Source organism: Arabidopsis lyrata, assembly GCF_000004255.2.
Source record: "Arabidopsis lyrata subsp. lyrata unplaced genomic scaffold ARALYscaffold_1, whole genome shotgun sequence".
In the NCBI taxonomy this organism is placed as follows: Eukaryota; Viridiplantae; Streptophyta; class Magnoliopsida; order Brassicales; family Brassicaceae; genus Arabidopsis; species Arabidopsis lyrata.
This window is the reverse complement of record NW_003302555.1, coordinates 12,661,874-12,679,431: the sequence shown is the minus strand read 5'-3', so window position 1 is coordinate 12,679,431 and position 17,558 is coordinate 12,661,874. Positions and strand designations below refer to the sequence as shown.

At 31.8% G+C, this 17,558-nt stretch overlaps 2 protein-coding genes and 1 long non-coding RNA gene across 3 annotated transcripts; all 3 read left to right on the top strand.

The window, feature by feature from the left end:
• Positions 1–1,748: 1,748 nt before the first annotated feature.
• Positions 1,749–10,075, top strand: LOC9329600 (probable basic-leucine zipper transcription factor Q). The gene is made up of 23 exons (XM_021012582.1): positions 1,749–1,955; positions 3,128–3,234; positions 3,331–3,486; positions 3,575–3,688; positions 3,841–3,948; positions 4,105–4,215; positions 4,372–4,488; positions 4,602–4,733; positions 4,815–4,927; positions 5,025–5,171; positions 5,449–5,517; positions 5,685–5,753; positions 5,925–5,993; positions 6,151–6,219; positions 6,619–6,687; positions 6,844–6,912; positions 7,070–7,138; positions 7,382–7,450; positions 7,578–7,652; positions 7,787–7,907; positions 8,054–8,137; positions 8,218–8,276; positions 8,714–10,075. The coding sequence occupies exons 1-23, from the start codon at positions 1,886–1,888 to the stop codon at positions 8,799–8,801; spliced, it is 2,154 nt and encodes a 717-aa protein (XP_020868241.1). The 5' UTR covers positions 1,749–1,885; the 3' UTR covers positions 8,802–10,075.
• A 3,291-nt stretch (positions 10,076–13,366) lies between these two features.
• Positions 13,367–15,356, top strand: LOC9329599 (GDSL esterase/lipase At1g28600). Its single transcript, XM_021012583.1, has 5 exons — positions 13,367–13,670; positions 14,029–14,241; positions 14,326–14,474; positions 14,601–14,877; positions 14,965–15,356. The coding sequence occupies exons 1-5, from the start codon at positions 13,418–13,420 to the stop codon at positions 15,255–15,257; spliced, it is 1,185 nt and encodes a 394-aa protein (XP_020868242.1). The 5' UTR covers positions 13,367–13,417; the 3' UTR covers positions 15,258–15,356.
• An 828-nt stretch (positions 15,357–16,184) lies between these two features.
• On the top strand, positions 16,185–17,271 carry LOC110225282. Its single transcript, XR_002329668.1, has 2 exons — positions 16,185–16,832; positions 16,972–17,271. It is a non-coding gene; the product is annotated as an uncharacterized LOC110225282 (long non-coding RNA).
• The last annotated feature ends 287 nt before the right edge of the window (positions 17,272–17,558 follow it).

Sequence of the window (17,558 nt, the reverse complement as noted above, 5' to 3'; positions counted from 1 at the left end):
CTTCAAGCTATTAAGAATTTTTATAGAATGCCTTAAACTGTATATTGTATTAATACAATTTTAACTAAATACAAATCAATACACAAAAGCTCACAAACATATATAAAAATTTGTTTACATCATATTTGATAGTTTTATTAAATAAACAGTAAGCATATTGATCCATTCCTATATCTTACTCTAGTTATTGAATTTTACATGAAATAAATATAAAAATAAGTAAAAAAAATATTTATATATGAATATGAAACTTAAGATTTGCCTTATTTTTTTAATTGTTTAAGAATTTTTAGGAGTTTCTTTTAAGAATATTTCAAGAAATTTGTAAGAATTTTAAATTTGTTTTGGTTTTTCAGAATGTTTGGGTTCTTGTTCAGTTTTACTTCGGGTTTGGTTGAATTTTATTGGGATTCGAATTCTTCTTCAAATTAAGCTAAAAGGATTTTTAAAAGGTGTACATTAAATCGTTTAGCGGGCTGTTAATGGTTTAATATAGAACCACAATGGTTACTTCATGTATTAAATGGGCTGTATAAATAGTTTATATATATTATTATGAAAGAGAAATTTTTCGTTTATAGGCTAGATTTTTTGTTTTTGTCAAGGAATCTACAAATGTAGAACTTTTTCTTTTACGACAGGTGTATCACTGAATCCAAACGAAAAAGGTAGAACACAGATTTTGTTTCAAGTACAGCCAAACAAAATTGTTTCACATAAAAAAGGGAAAATAACTTCATGAATCATGAGAAGTCAAATTATAAAAGGAAAAAAATCTGATTACCTTGTCTATTACCTAATGTTAATATTTTATAGTTAAATTACACTTTCCATGTTTGACTAAATATGGTAACATGACATAATATCTTAAAAGTGTAACGGTTGCAAAATCCTCTTTAGGACAGTTAAAATTGACAGAAGACTCTTGTCAGCTGAAGAGAAGCATCTTAAGAAATGAACGGTGATAGATTTGGGTAGAATCCAATGTAGCAGCACGTGTACCAATCATTATGTCTCTGTTCTCTTTTTCCTCATATAACTGTCCATACTTTTCTATTTTTTAATATCTTTTACTCTTTTTAAATTAAAAAATATATTACCTTAATAACATTAGTTTTTAGGCAGAACAAAACAAAACAAAGTTTTCTGTTTATGTAAAAGCCACTGATTATAGCTTAGTGTCAAATCACAGCTTTTTCCAGCTTGGGATTGTCTTTGTGTCTAAAAATGATAAATCACAATTAATTAGTAGATTTTCTTTGAAAATGCAACTAATTAGTTCGTATTTGCATAATAGTACTCAGTAATTTTTTTTTCATTTTAATATTGTAGAACATGTTGTAGAAATTTTCAATATTACAAAATTAACAAAAAATTAAGTAACTTATATAATATTTTCTGTGAATTACTTTTTATTAATTTTATAATTGACAGCATTGCTATGAAACTTCACTTAAAATTTTATAGTTAAAACTACCATATAACGACAATATGAAGAGTTAATTTATTCGATGTCGTTATTCAAAAAACAAACACTGTTCATTAATTTGATAATTGGCGGCGCCGCCATGAAAATTCACACATAATTTTAAATAAGAAATATAATGTATTTTCTTTAAGATGTTATAGTGAACTAGTTTTTTATGTTTACAATTTTGACAATTTATTACAACTAGTAGGATATATTAAACATATTACTAATATCAAGTATATTTCTAAAACTGAGGGTAAATTAGAGGAGTAGAAAACAAATATTTTGATTTATTCACCTTAAAACATTTAAAAAGAAAAGATAAAAAAGATACAAAACTTTTAAACACGTGGCGTAACAAGGATAAGGTATCGAAGACCTTCTTCATCTGACATTGGGTATATATATGCCGATATGGTAGACTTCTCAATATCTCCTTACCTCTCCCAATTTCCATATCTCTCACTTTTTTGCTCATACTCCAGTAAGTGTCTCTCCTTTCTGTTCGTTTATATTAGCTATTTGATTTTAACAATTAGATCTTTCGTTTTCTTTGCAGTTCAGCTATACTAAAATTCGATCATACATTATATATTGTATTGTAAAAAAGAGACACATATTTAGGGTCTTTCTAGATAAACAGTACCATATTGATTTTTTCATCATATAACCATTTGTTTATTTGATTTCCGTGTAATATGTATATAGTCCTGTATATTTCTTAAAGTTTTTGAATTTATTTCTTCACTGCCTTCAATTTACTCACACAAATTTTTTCTTCTTCTTCTTATTTATTTTGATTTTGATTTTGATTTTGATTTTGATTTTGATTTTGTTTTTGATTTTGATTTCGTTTCTTCTCTTTGTATAAAAATTCTTAGTTTTCATTTTCTCAATAATCTTTGTTGTATATTATTTGATTGATATTTCGTTATTCATACATCAAGGTGAAAAAATTTATCAGTATTGTAAATTTTAATGGATGCACTAAAAGTTAGAGGCTATTTTCTTGTATATTGATACTTTAGAGGCTTCAAGCACTTTTTTTTATAAATTTTTGTCCAAAAAATATTTAGTTTCAGAAATAAGAATAATTTTTATTTTTCTTAAGAACAAAGCTTTTTGAAAGGAAACAAAATGGATTTTTTCAAGGTGAAAAAAGATTTTTTCAAGGAAAAAAAAAAACTTATTAAAGAGAAAAAATGGCCTTTTCTAAGGAAAAGAAAAGTGAATTTTAACCAGCTTCATATAGAGGATGGTTCTGCTTGTTATATGTGAAATTTATTTTATATATACTTATATTAATTTTTCAGGAAACAAACAAATTATTATTATTTGTTTTTTGAACAATAATTTTTTTATATCTAATATTTTAAACCACAAAATACGAACTAGACGCCGGGGACAAGTTAATTTGTCATGATTTCATTTGAAAAGATAAGAGTTTTTTTTTTTGGTTAAATCAAAAGTATAGAGTAACTTTTAGTTTGATATATTCCCCTCAATTCATATTCCATATGAGGTTCGAAGATGTATAAGTAGCATGATGTCAGAATACAAAATATATGTGTAATTAGCTAGTTAATCAAAAGTCCGTACATGTTTGTTTATCAATTTCTGACTATCTCACATATATACGTCTCGTCGATCTTCCAGGTAAACAAGTCAATATGGATCTCGTTGATAATACGCTCGATGAACAAAGATTGCCATTTACTCCGTCGTGGTTCCCCCCATCACCAGAAGCATTTCCTTCAATAATTGTAATTCTTTTAATCATTTGTTTCTCCTTTTCATATAAAAACTTACATTGTGATATATACATATTGATGATAAAACTAAATTGTTGAACCCTAAAGGAGCTTCTACAAGACCCTATGACGGCAGAAATTGAGAACTTTGATGGAATATTCTCTACTCCTGCAATAAGCGAGGCTATTCCCTCTACGAGTACACAACCGAGTGTAGTCCCATGTCCAGAGTTATCAACAATGCCTCAAAATCCACCTGACATGGTATGTTACTTACAATTTTCATAAAACATATTTTTTTTTTACTATTGGGCATCACATATAACTTTTGTTTTCGTTTTATGTATCTAAGCAACAACAAGAACCACTGGGTGATTCACATGGACATTTACAACAATCTGATCAACAGGATTTATTAAATCCAAACATGCTGAATTCTTATCAAGAGCCAGTCGTTTCTACAACAGTAAGTTGAAGATTTCATTTTTTTATTTCGATTATCAGTTTTTTTTTTTTAACATATACATTCATGAGCCAGATAGAGTATAGTATCTACTATCACCAAACCATCAATGATAATATCTTAATAACTAGATTCATTTTATTTCACCTAAACAGCAGCAGCAGCAACAACAACCCATTTTACATGGATCATTAGAACAATCTGATCAACAAGGTTTATTAAATCCAAACATGATGTCTTCTGAGCCAGGTGTTTCTACATTGGTAAGTATAGATTTCATATTTTTTCAGTAACCAGTTATTTTTAATTAGTTCTTTTTTTGTATACTTATTCAGAGCTAGATAGAACACAATATGCTATCACTAAACCATCAATGATAATATCTTAAAATTTAAATCTGTTTTCATTTTTCTAAGCAGCAACAACAATTACTATGCAATTCAGCTGGATATTTGCAACAATCTGATCACCAAGGTTTATTAAGTCCAAACATGCTGGATTCTTTTCATGAACCTGATGTTTCTACAATGGTAAGTTAAAAATTCCATTCTTTTTTAATTTTTCTTTTTCTGTTTATTAAATGAAAATACATTAATTCATGAGCCAAATAGACTTATATGCTGTCAAACTAAACCATCAAGGATAACACACTAATAAATAAATTCGTTTTCATTTTGTCCAAGCAGCAGCAACAAGCACCACCATTATACAATTCACATGGATATTTACAACAATCAGATCAACAATATTTAATGAATCAAAACATGATGAATTCTTTTCAAGGGCCAGATGTTTCTACAACGGTAAGTTAGATTTCAATTTTAATCAGTCACTTTTATTTAGTGTTTGATACTTAGACAGTCATAACTCATAAGCCATATGAAAATCGTTTTCGTTCTTTTGTTTTTCTAAGCAGCAACAACAACAATTGCTGTGCAACTCACATAGGTATGTACAAGGAAACTTATCAAACATACAATCAGATCAGCAATACTTATCGAATCAAAACGCGACAAATTTATTTCAAGAACCAAATAATTCTACAATGGTAATTATATTTTTTATTTTAATTTTCTTGATCAACGATTATTTTCAATTAAGTTTTGATAACTATATTTGCATGAACCAGATCGATATTGGTCAACAAATCGAAGAAGGAAACAATGGATATGCACATCAACCATTGATTGATCATTTTGAGTTACCAAATCATCATCAGGAGCAGTCTCTATCAGTACCAATGTATGTGACAAAATCAAATACAAATACAAAACTTTAGTACACACATGTACCATTGATCTATAATTTATAATCTTTCTATTATTTTTATGAAATTCAGATCACAAAATTACCTGTCATATCCGGCATACGAACATGGTCCAATTGGTTCACATTTTAACATGTACGGCCAGCAACCACCTCCGAGAGTTTCAACTCACAGAGAAGAAGGACATCCCCCCCAATGGATAGTTACAGACTTGGCCAGGTAAGATCATCTATTTTCCATAAATCCTAGATGAAACATAGAAAATTTTCTAATGAAAATATGGAAAAGAGTCAATAATCAAGTGCACTCCGCTTACAAAAAAAAATTAAGAATTGGTCCGTTGCTTTTATACTTAATTTTATGTTCTTTCTCTCTTATATATTATCATAAGTCTTATTCCTCTTCCTGTGTGGAATTCTTTTAAATATTTGCTTCACTGAAATTATATAAAAACATAATTATATATTCACTTGTTAAATTATTTGGGTTAACGCAGAAATTATCCTATACAAAATCAAAATCCTACGACCATTTCCCGACCTCAAATGCCGTCAAGGTCTACCAGGTTTATATTATTTCTTTTATATTATTTAATACTATCTCTCTTCAAATGTGGAATTCTCTTATATATTTGTTTCACTAAATAGTTACAATTATACAAAAAAATTATATATATATATATATATATATATATATATATATTTCTTTGTTAAACTATTTGGGTTAACGCAGTACTTATCCTCTCCAAAATCAAATTTCTATGATTCCTCCACAATCTCAAATGACATCGAGTTCCACTAGGTATATATTATCTTTAATATATTATTCTAATTCAATCTATTTTGTATATATTATTTTAAATTCATTCTCTCTTTTGATATGAAATTTTTATATATATTTGTTAACCAAATAGTTACAATTACATAAAAGCATATTATGGATTTCTTTGCTAAATTATTCGGATAAACGCAGGATTTATCCTCTTGAAAATCAAATTTCTATGTTTCCTCCACAAACTCAAATGGCATCGAGCTCCACTAGGTATATATTACTCTAATTTAATCTCTTTTATAAATATTATTTTAAATTCATTTTGTCTTTTGATATGAAAATTTCTTATATATTTGTTCACCAAATAGTTACAATTACATAAAAACTTATTATTTATTTCTTTGTTAAATCATTTGAATAAACGCAGGATTTATCCTCTTGAAAATCAAATTTCTATGTTTCCTCCACAATCTCAAATGACATCGAGCTCCACTAGGTATATCTTATTCTAATTCAATCTCTTTGATATATATATTATTTTAAATTCATTTTGTCTTTTGATATAAAAATTTCTTATATATTTGTTCACCAAATAGTTACAATTACATAAAAACATATTATTTATTTCTTTGCTAAATTATTCGGATAAACACAGAATTTATCCTCTTAAAAATCAAATTTCTCTGTTTTCTCCACAATCTCAAATGACATCGAGCTCCACTAGGTATATATTATCTTTAATATATCATTCTAATTCAATCTCTTTTATATATATTATTTTAAATTCATTCTCTCTTTTGATATAAAATTTTCTTATATATTTGTTCACCAAATAGTTACAATTACATAAAAACATATTATGGATTTCTTTGCTAAATTATTCGGATGAACGCAGGATTGATCCTCTTGAAAATCAAATTTCTATGTTTCCTCCACAATCTCAAATGACGTCGAGCTCCACTAGGTATATATTACTCTAATTTAATCTCTTTTATATATATTATTTAAATTCATTTTATCTTTTGATATGAAAATTTCTTATATATTTGTTCACCAAATAGTTACGATTACATAAAAACATATTATGTATTTCTTTGCTAAATTATTCGGATAAGTGCAGGATTTATCCTCTTAAAAATCAAATTTCTATGTTTCCTCCACAATCTCAAATGACATCGAGCTCCACTAGGTATATATTACTCTAATTTAATCTCTTTTATAAATATTATTTTAAATTCATTTTGTCTTTTGATATGAAAATTTCTTATATATTTGTTCACCAAATAGTTACAATTACATAAAAACATATTATGTATTTCTTTGCTAAATTACTCGGATAAACGCAGGATTTATCCTCTTGAAAATCAAATTTCTATGTTTTCTCCTCAATCTCAAATACCATCGAGCACTACTAGGTATTATATTATTTTTGATATTTTTTTTTTTATTTTTTTTATTTTTTTTATTTTTTTTATTTTTTTTATTTTTTGATATATTATTTTTGATATATTATTCTAAGTTTGGTCCCTTAGTATACAAATTTTAAAACCATATTACTTTTTTGGTGGAATTCTCTTACATAATTATTCAATAAATAGTTGAAATTACATAATTACATAATTATAAATTAATTAGTTAAATTATTTGTGTTAACACAGAACTTATCCTTTAGATACTCAAATTTCTGTGATCCCTCCTCAACCTCAAATGCGGTCGAGGTCCACCAGGTATATATTATTCTTTAGCTAAAAATATTCTAAATTCAGTCTTCTTTAATTCATGTCTTTCTTCAATTACGATATAGAATTGCCTTACATACTTTTTTTTTTTTCTTTTTGATGGAGCAAATTTCAGAAGAAGGACTTATCTTCGACAAAATCGAACTTCTATGACCTCTTCTCAACTTCAAATGCCATCGAGCTCTACCAGGTATCAAGTCCAAACATATATACTCGATCACGTAATCTAGTACAAGGGATATATATTACGTTTTTGTTCACTTCATATTTTTTCAGTTTTGAGAATTTAATATTTAGACTCATTTACTTTTCTCATTTTTATAGGCATCATCATGGCAACGTGCAAGATTTGGTAAGTCAGTCTCTGTCGAACTTTAGGTGCCCTCAAGTAGGCACTTCTAGCCAAATACGTCCATGCACAAACTCATTCACTACTCCCATACAGGTACCATATATATTCTTCATTCCATGAATGAAACTAGTTATATACACAAATGTTTATCTATATGTATGATTTTAATTTTTATCAAAAAAAATTGAAGTAGTATATATGTGCTAAAAAGTGTTATTGATAACATTTGGATATTACAGAGCAGTAGTGTTCTGGGGCGTCGACAAAGAAGTTATCAAAATCACTTTGAGAATGGAGAATCATCATCGGCTGCTCAACTAATGGTAATATTTCTTTATATATTCCAAAATAGACAGAATTGGTGAGAAAATTAAAATTAATTCAATTTAGTTAAATAATGCAGAGGATAGTCTCGGCAGAAAGAAATGTTGATTCAAATGCAGCCAATCCTGCTGAACCAAGGTTTATACTTTCCCATCTTTTTCATTATCGTTACACATTTTCTATCTATTTTTCACAATCTATTCCATACGTTTATATTTTCGTAAGGCTCTCTATCTAAATTATCTACTCATCAGTCATCACTCATTAATTATCAATGGAAATATAATTCTCTTGAACAGAATCATTAAGTATTTATTTGTTTCTTGGCCAAAAAAAAAACATTTGACCCAGACCACCAAACTACAACAATCTCAGTTAGTTACATGATTATTACTTACAATATTTTGATATATAACCTTTACATATATATATATTGGATATTTTTATATAAGGTAATTTTTTTTTTGTTGATAAAGAGTATAATTTCTACTTTTATATTGGTATCACACTATATTTCATCATTCACTATTAAGTAACATACTTAATAAATACGTTTTTTGTTTTTTTTTTTTCAGGATACAAAATGGATTATATAATCCAAGATATGAAAGCCTCGGTTTAGCTATCGATCCCTTCTTGAGAAAATTCCATTTTCAACGTTAACAAATTCTTAAATTTAGCTTTTTATTTTATTCATCATTATATTACAACTTTTTTGTGGTTTAATCTTGATGTATTTTTTAATTCTATCAATAAATAAGAAAATTGGATACTATTTCAAGCTTATTATAATCATTCATCCTTCATATTTATTTATTTTTCCTTAATCTTTACTCTAGTGATTTAGAAGAGAACAGATGGTTTCATTGTAAAATTCATAAATTTGAGATTCATCGTACCAATCCTCCTTAAACAATAAAACTCATTGCCCCTAGACTCTAAACCTTAACTGATCACGAGTGTGGCCATGATTTGCATGATCTAGACAAGAGTGAGTATAAATGCTTAGTGCGGACGTTTATTTTCGTCCAAATGCAACACAAAGCGATGAAGGATTTCTTATATGTTTTTTTTTGGTTAAAATATACAATTTATTGCTCAACAAAACGAATCGTTCTCACCTTGCGCCGCCTGGTCTTCAACGTTGGTGTAGGGTCAAGCGGCGAAGCGGGAGCGGACTGTCTTCCTTCTCCGGCTGAGGTGAGGTGTGGTAGATCTGTTTCTCGGTGCGAAGCGGTGGCGAATTTCTCGGCGGTTTTTGAGTGTTTCTCCGATGGGTTTGCTTCTGGTTTGAGGACGCCGGAGGAGCCATGGAGAAGCCTCTACCGGCTTGACCGTTTGTGTTTGCAGCTGTGCTTCGTGGCGGAAGCTGAGAAGAAGATCGGTGGGTCCTCGGCTTGTTAGGTGGTTTACGGCAGATCCGTTTCTGGATCTGTGATGGCTTGTCTCGGAGGTCGGCGGTTGAAGGTTTTGTTTGAGCCAACTTCTTTCTCCGCTGCCGAGAGAGGTGTCCACCTGACCGGTTTGAAGGTTGGTGTCGTCTGTTGGGATTTGCTTGTTGTCGGAGCTGGAGGATTAGGGTTAGCTTTGTGTTCTCTCTTTTTGCTTGGTAGGGGATTAGAGAGTCTAGGTATCGGTTGTCTGTGGGTTGATTTACTCCGGGAGGTTTGCTCCGGGTCTGGCTTGTCGGCGAAATCGGCTTGCGGTCGGATTCGTTTACTCCGGCTAAAAGTCTCGGTTTCGTCGGCGTAGCTGCAAAGGAGTCAGCCTTGTAAACGCCGGGAATGGTAAATGGGATCCACTGTTTCCGTTAAACCGTCCAAGGCAGATCTGAGATTCCGGTGATGTCGCCGGCTAATTTTGACGTTTTGTAATCGTGGTTTTCGTTTTGGCCCAAAGCCAAAAAAAAGCCCATTTGGGATGAAATAAAAATTAAATATTAAAAAAAAAAAAAAAAACGAATGTTTATGCACAAATAAAACTGAATCAAAGAAAAAAAATGTTTGAGAATTGAACGTGTAAAAGAATTTAGGCTGATTTTCACAAGGGATAAATATCATGCTAGTCATATCAATCAATTAACTATAACAGCCTAGACTATACATGCATATTCCTACGAAGAGGCACGATTCATTAGTAGCATGTAATCGCCCAATCGGTTAATATTATTAATTCACATAACCTTAAATTACTATATTTCTTTGTAGCCTAAAGCATATATTTACTTCATATGCTTTATGAACGGGCCGGCATGGCGGCATGCCATCCAATGTCGTCTCAAAGTTTCATTTTTTGAAGCTCACAAGTTTTCTGATCACTATAGCCACCGGAGTCTTAGGCTCAGGATCATTTCAACGTTATGAATCGATCATCAGCTTTGGCAATTCAATCTCCGACACTGGAAACTTTCTTCATCCCTCCGACCCAAATCATCTTCCTCGAACCGCATTCTTGCCTTATGGAGAGACGACCTTCTTCCACCGTTACTCCGATGGCCGCCTCATCATCGACTTCATTGGTGTGCATTTCTCTGTACACCTTCCTAAATTTTCTTATTGATTTTCTCTATAAGAAATGTAAATTCCTAACAAACTGATATATTAATAGCCTCTACTAGATTATGATTTGAATTGGAACTCAAGCAAGTAAAAATCATGGTAAATAATTGGCAACTAGGTCGTAAATAACCTACAAATAATAACTCATGAATAACATGCGAATAAGCAAGTAATAAAACGGGACAAATAACCTGTAGATATTTTCTAGAGTTTGGTTAGAAGTTCACGTAAACGATACAAATACAAAGTTTTATAGTCCATACAAAGTTTTGTAGTCTTGGCCCACCCTTATTTATAATACAACAAGAAAATCATTGAGACAGATACGCATCAGTACCTTTCTTTTGTTGTTTTCCAAACTAAGAAACAAGATAAAATAATATAACAGAAAGATAAAAAGTCACTTCGGACCTCTCGCATGGCGTCTCAAGATTCTCTAGTGAGCTTCTTTTATCTACTCTTTTTGTCACTATCGTGAGCTCACAAACGCAGTGCCGGAATTTTGAGTCGATCATCAGTTTCGGCGATTCAATTACCGACACTGGAAACTTGGTCGGTCTCTCCCTGTGACTGCGTTTTAAACGTTTTAATTTGACTTTGTTTATCTCTGAGAAGAAAAAAAAAAGAAAAAGAAAAAAAAAACTGATAATTGCGTTTGAACCTCTGTTTTCTTGTTCTGGCACAACTTTTTCGGTTTAAGTTGTATAAAAACCTGAATACATCTGGATATTATTGATTAGGGTTTCTTATGTAAACTCTTTCTCTGTTTTAATATTTCTTGAACTGCAAGTTAACAGTGTGAGACCTTAAGTGATTCTCCAAAATTCTCTTTACAGCTGAATTCTTTATGGTTAACACATGTGCCTCCTTTTTATGGATCTAAAAATGGAAACTTTAAGAAAGGAGTTAATTTCGGCTAGAAAGTTCCATTCTTGAGGAGAGAGGAATTCATTATCCTCACAGCAACATTAGTTAGGGAATTCAGCTGAAGAGCTTCAAGGAGAGTTTACCAAATCTATGTGGTTCACCCAGTGGCGGAGCTAGAATTTAAATTTACCGGGGTCAAAATATAAAAAATTATTTTAATAAAATAGATGTGGTTGTTTTTTTTCTTCAAATTATATTGCATATAGCTTATGTTTTTTTTATTACATTTACAAAAATAATATTCGGATATTTCTAAAAAAATTTGGTTTGTCTAAAACATGATAATTAATATACATAACTATAAATGGGAGAAAACTTAAAATAGATAAAAGCAAAAATAATAAAAGTAAACGATATAGTGAAATACATGTAATTAGATTTATAATAATTAAAGAAAAAAGTAATATGCTATTAAATTACATGAAAACATTGTTCATAAAATTAAAAACAAAGAAACTTATATATAACAATTAATGGTTAATATTAAAAAAGTTATGGTTTAAGGGGTCAAAAGAGTAGTTTTCATATTCGGCAATGGGGTCAATTTATAAGAATTTAATCAAATATCTATGTATTTGTTTAAATATGCCATAGTATTAGTTTGATTTTGAAAATTCACCGGGGTCAGTTGACCCCCATGTTTCTATGCTACCTCCGCCACTGGGTTCACCTACAGGTACTGAAGATTAACTTTTCCTTTTCCTAGTGGAATCATTATTACGTTATTGAAGTGAATTGAGCTCACATGTAATGTTTTCCTTTGCTTTTAGATTGTAGAGGTATGATTGGAAATGCTTTGATTCTCATGGGAGAGATTGGAGGGACCATATGCGATTCATCCTTTCGATTGGTTATGCCTCGGCTCAAAAATTAAGAACAAGAAGTCATTAGACACGTAGTATTCTTTTGATGAACAGCTGAAACAAGCTTGTTGAAACTTTGAGAGATACTAAGAAAACAAATACGTTCTTAAGTGCCTTTGTTGTATATTGTAGTATATCATTTGTGTATTGTTGTTTGAGAGAGAGTGGTTAAGTGTTAGTAGCTAACTCATGTGATATCTTCCGAGAGATCTTAGATTAGACGGGTCGGATATGCAATGTTGCTAAAATGGAATCCACTTCAAGAGTGGTAGAAATAACAAAATAGGAGTTGAACGGATCAATTTGACTTAGTTTCCAGTGTTCAATACCATACCATACTAATCTTTCAAATCAATATATTGATAAGATTTAGATAATGATTTTAATTAAGACTAACATATTTAATTTAGCGGTTTTTGTTATTATCGTTGTTGTGTTATCATCCGGTTTCAAATCCGCATAATACATGTTATTGACAAAATAAAAATAAAAAATTGAAGTGAAACTCAAAATCAAATTACAATATGGTAAAGAATAAATAACCTACAAATAACTCGTAAATAACCTGCAAATAGGTTGCAAATAAGCCGCAAATACATATTTTATATATGGTGGTTAGAACTTAGAAGTCCAAGTACGCATTTTATAGAAGGGTGGTTAGAGGGAGGTCACATACCGGGCCGTCACATACCAATACAAAGTAGGTGGTCACGCATACCAATACAAAGTTTTGTTGTTATTAGAAAGTATATTGCTTTATTTATTACAACTAAAATCCTCGTTTAGTCATGAGTCATGATGACTCATTGGTCCTTCCATTGGCCTCTATATTTTTTGGTGAGTTCCATTGGCCTCTATATAACTTCCCCAAAACAAATGATTTGTAAAATAAAAATATTAATAGAAAGAAAAGTCACTCCTGACCTCTCCTATGGCGTCTCTAGATGCTCTACTGACCTTTCTTTATTCTACTCTTCTTGTCACTATCGTGAGCTCGGAAACGCCGTGCCAGAATTTCAAGTCGATCATCAGTTTCGGTGATTCGATTGCCGACACCGGGAACTTGGTCGGTCTCTCTAATCGTAACAATCTTCCTGTGACTGCGTTTCCACCATATGGAGAAACATTCTTCCACCACCCAACCGGCCGTTCCTGCGACGGCCGCATCATCATGGACTTTATCGGTACTTTTCTTTCTATATGACTCGATATGTGAGTGAATATCAAATTATGGTCCGTGAGAAGAATCCAAAAAATAATAATTAAACTGATAATTGTGTTTGAACCTATGTAAGAAGAAACCAAAGAGTTATTAATTAGTTATGGCTCTTTCTTAGTCTTCCTACGCTTTCTTGTTTTGTCCCAACTTTTTCGAGTTAATTTGTATTTAAATCTGAAAATATTGGGATATTCATTGGCTTCTATTTACAGCTGAATGTTTTAGGTTTGCTTATGCAAACTCTTTCTCTGTTTTTTTTTTCTTGAACTGCAAGTTAACAAAATGAGACCTTAAATGTGATTCTCCAATTTTTCTATTTACAGCTGAATTTGTGGGGCTTCCTTATGTGCCTCCTTACTTTGGATCTAAAAATGGAAACTTTGATAAGGGCGTTAATTTCGCGGTAGCTGGAGCAACGGCACTGGAAAGTTCCTTTCTTATGAAGAGAGGAATTCATCCACACACCAACGTTAGTTTAGGAGTTCAGCTTAAGAGCTTCAAGAAGAGTTTACCAGATCTATGTGGCTCGCCATCAGGTAGTGTGGATCAATTTTTCCCTTTTCTTGGCTAAGTCATTATTGTATTTGTAGTGAACTGAGCTCACTTGTATATGTTTTTAGATTGTAGAGATAAGATTGGAAATGCTTTGATTCTCATGGGAGAGATTGGAGGGAATGATTATAATTTCCCATTCTTCGAACGCAAACCCATTAAAGAAGTTAAAGAGCTGGTTCCGTTTGTGATCGCTACTATTTCTTCTGCAATCACGGTAAACATTTTTAATCGAATTCTTGATTTGATAGTCCTTAGACCGAGTGAAACAGATTTCTATCTACTGATTTGTTTGTCAGAACTATAATGTGTTTGTTCCATTGGGACTGAATGTTGAATCCAGGAGTTGATTGGTATGGGGGCAAAAACCTTTCTAGTGCCCGGAGAGTTCCCTATCGGATGCTCAGTAGTCTATTTGACATTATATCAAACATCAAACAAGGAAGAATACGATCCTTTAACAGGATGTTTGAAATGGCTGAACAAGTTTGGCGAATACCACAGCCAGCAACTTAAGACGGAACTCAACAGACTTAGGAAGCTCAACCCTCATGTCAACATCATATACGCTGACTACTACAACGCTCTCTTGCGCCTTTTTAAAGAACCAGCCAAATTCGGTTAGACTTCTTGATTCCTCCACTGAATCTACACACCTAAGTCACTGATTTAGTATTGACAATTTTTCCTATCAATGATACTGTCAGGGTTCATGGACAGACCCTTGCATGCTTGTTGCGGTATAGGAGGACAGTACAACTTCAACTTCACTAGAAAATGTGGGAGTGTAGGAGTGGAATCTTGTAAGGATCCTTCAAAGTATGTGGGCTGGGACGGCGTTCATATGACTGAGGGTGCATACAAATGGATAGCTGATGGAATACTCAAAGGACCATATGCGATTCCTCCTTTTGGTCGGTCCTGCCTCAGATCTGAGATTAAGAACAAGGAGTCATTAGACAAACAATTTACTCTGGCACAAGCTTGTGTGAAACTTTGAGAGACAAAACTGATAATGAGAAAAACATATACTCTCCTATTCCTTATTTATTCAAACTCTAGAGAAACATTGTTGCAAAAAGATATATTTTTAGGTTTTTATGTATTGTTTATTACTTATTGATGATGATGAAATTGTAGACTTCAAGAAAGATAATTAAATATTATTGGTTTAAAATTGTGGAAAACTGTTAATCACAAAAATGATGTATATATAATCAATATTTAATCTTTTTTTTTTAATATGTGTGAAAAGCTTAAATTTTCGATTAATCAAAAACAGAGAGAGTATGCTTTTAAGTGCTCGTGTTGGAGGGACATGAAGGGATGGCTCACCTGATGGCCTTGGCCCCCGGAAATATACAGCTCCGGAACTTTGTAATCAATACTCCCTCTGTTTTGATATAGTTGTCGTTCTAGGTTTATGTTTTTGTTTTAAAATACTTGTCATTCTCGTTTTTCAATGTATGTTTTGTCAAAAAATTCCAAATATAACCTCAATTAAACTTACACAATATATAATATGTATTTAATTATATTTATTTGTGGGGTTAAAGTAGTCAATTTATAAAACTCCTTAATCTACATAAAACAACCTAGAACGACAAGTAATTCAAAACGGAGATAGTAATAAATAAAGATGTGCAAAATAGATCTAGTCAAAGTGCCTGTTTTAAACGATACGAATACAAAGTTTTGTAAGCCATACAAAGTAAATTGCCTTGGCCCACCCTCATTTATTAGACAACAAGAAACTCATTGAGTCATGACTCATCGGTCCATCCCAACCATTTGGTTCTATTTAACTTTTCCAAAACAAAATAAGTTGAAAATCATAATAAAATAGATATATCTATAAAAAAAAGATAATAGACAGAAAGATAGAAAGCCAGTTCGGACTTGTCGCATGGCGTCTATAGATCAAACAAGTAATAAACGAGATCTCAAAGGAAGTTAAAAATATCTCCCTTTATAAACGAGCCCAAATTTAGGCAAATACGGACTGATTATAAGGGAAGTTACTCGTCGGATTAACTAACAAATGGCCTAAGCCGAACTGGAAGTAATCTTGGACGAGCTGTGGATCGACGTACAGTGGGTTCGGCGAATTCATGTCTTTAGCTGGAGATTGATTTATACTCTTTCTCTCTTTGTCAGTGGAAATTGCGGATCTCCGTATTTACGAGGTACTTTGTCGATTCTCACCCTATGTCAAATGTCAGGAATACCCCTCCTCTTCTTGATAACGTGGCTCGTCGACGGGCCACATCTTTTGCTCTTCTTGGGCTTTTATTGAACAGGGTCGGGCCTTTTAAGAGGGGGATGAGCCTACCCTGATGAGCCTCTTTATATATGACTACTCTTTATGTCACTATCGTGAGCTCGGAATCACAATGCCGGAATTTCGAGTCGATCATAAGTTTTGGCACTCGATTACCGACACCCGGAAACTTGCTCGGTCTCTCGAATCGCAACGACGATCTTCCTGAGACCGTGTTTCCACCGTATGGAGAAACTTTCTTCCACCATCCAACCGGCGGTTCCTTGGACGACCGCATCATCATCGACTTTATAGGTACTTCTCTTTCTGTATAACTCGAAATGTGAGTGAGCCTTTACGAATGGAAAATTATATTCTGACTGGAATAACGAATTATGGTCTCAAATAGAGTATTTTAAACGTTTTAAATTGGCTATGTTTTTACTCTGACCAGAATCCGAAAAAAAAAAGGCTCTGATAATTGTGTTTGAATCTATGTGAGAAGAAACGAAGGAATTATTAATCAACTACAGTCACTTTCTTCGTTTTCCTTGATCTGCAAAGTCAACAGTATGAGACCTTTAGTGATCCTCCAATTTGTCTTCTTACCGCAACATCAGTTTAGGTATTCAGCTAAAGAGCTTCAATGAGAGCTTACCAAATCTATGTGGCTCGCAATAATGTATTTTCAGTGAATGGAGCTCATTTGTATTTGTTTTTAGACCGTAGAGATATGATTAAAATGCTTTGATTCTTATGGGAGAGATTGGAGGGAAAGCATCCATTTGATATTCATATCAAACCACCAAACACGGATGAATATGATCCTCTAACAGGATGTTTGATATGGCTAATATGATCCTTGGCAAGAAATTACGTTATCTGGGATTCGAAACACAGAGCTTGTGTAAAAGCCTTTAAACCATTAACCAATGAGCTAATGGTGCATTCACGGTTCTTACCTATTTATATTTTAAATAATATTAAATCCAATATTTTATTATCAAATATTACCATAGGAAACAAAATAAAAAAAAAAGA

Coding starts and splice junctions, on each gene's coding strand:
- LOC9329600 (XM_021012582.1), top strand. CDS start 1,886: ATGGTAGACTTCTCAATATCTCCTTACCTCTCCCAATTTCCATATCTC. Junction 6,688..6,843: donor ATGACGTCGAGCTCCACTAG/GTATATATTACT, acceptor GGATAAGTGCAG/GATTTATCCTCTTAAAAATC. Junction 7,653..7,786: donor ATGCCATCGAGCTCTACCAG/GTATCAAGTCCA, acceptor TCATTTTTATAG/GCATCATCATGGCAACGTGC.
- LOC9329599 (XM_021012583.1), top strand. CDS start 13,418: ATGGCGTCTCTAGATGCTCTACTGACCTTTCTTTATTCTACTCTTCTT. Junction 13,671..14,028: donor CATCATCATGGACTTTATCG/GTACTTTTCTTT, acceptor TTCTATTTACAG/CTGAATTTGTGGGGCTTCCT. Junction 14,878..14,964: donor TAAAGAACCAGCCAAATTCG/GTTAGACTTCTT, acceptor TGATACTGTCAG/GGTTCATGGACAGACCCTTG.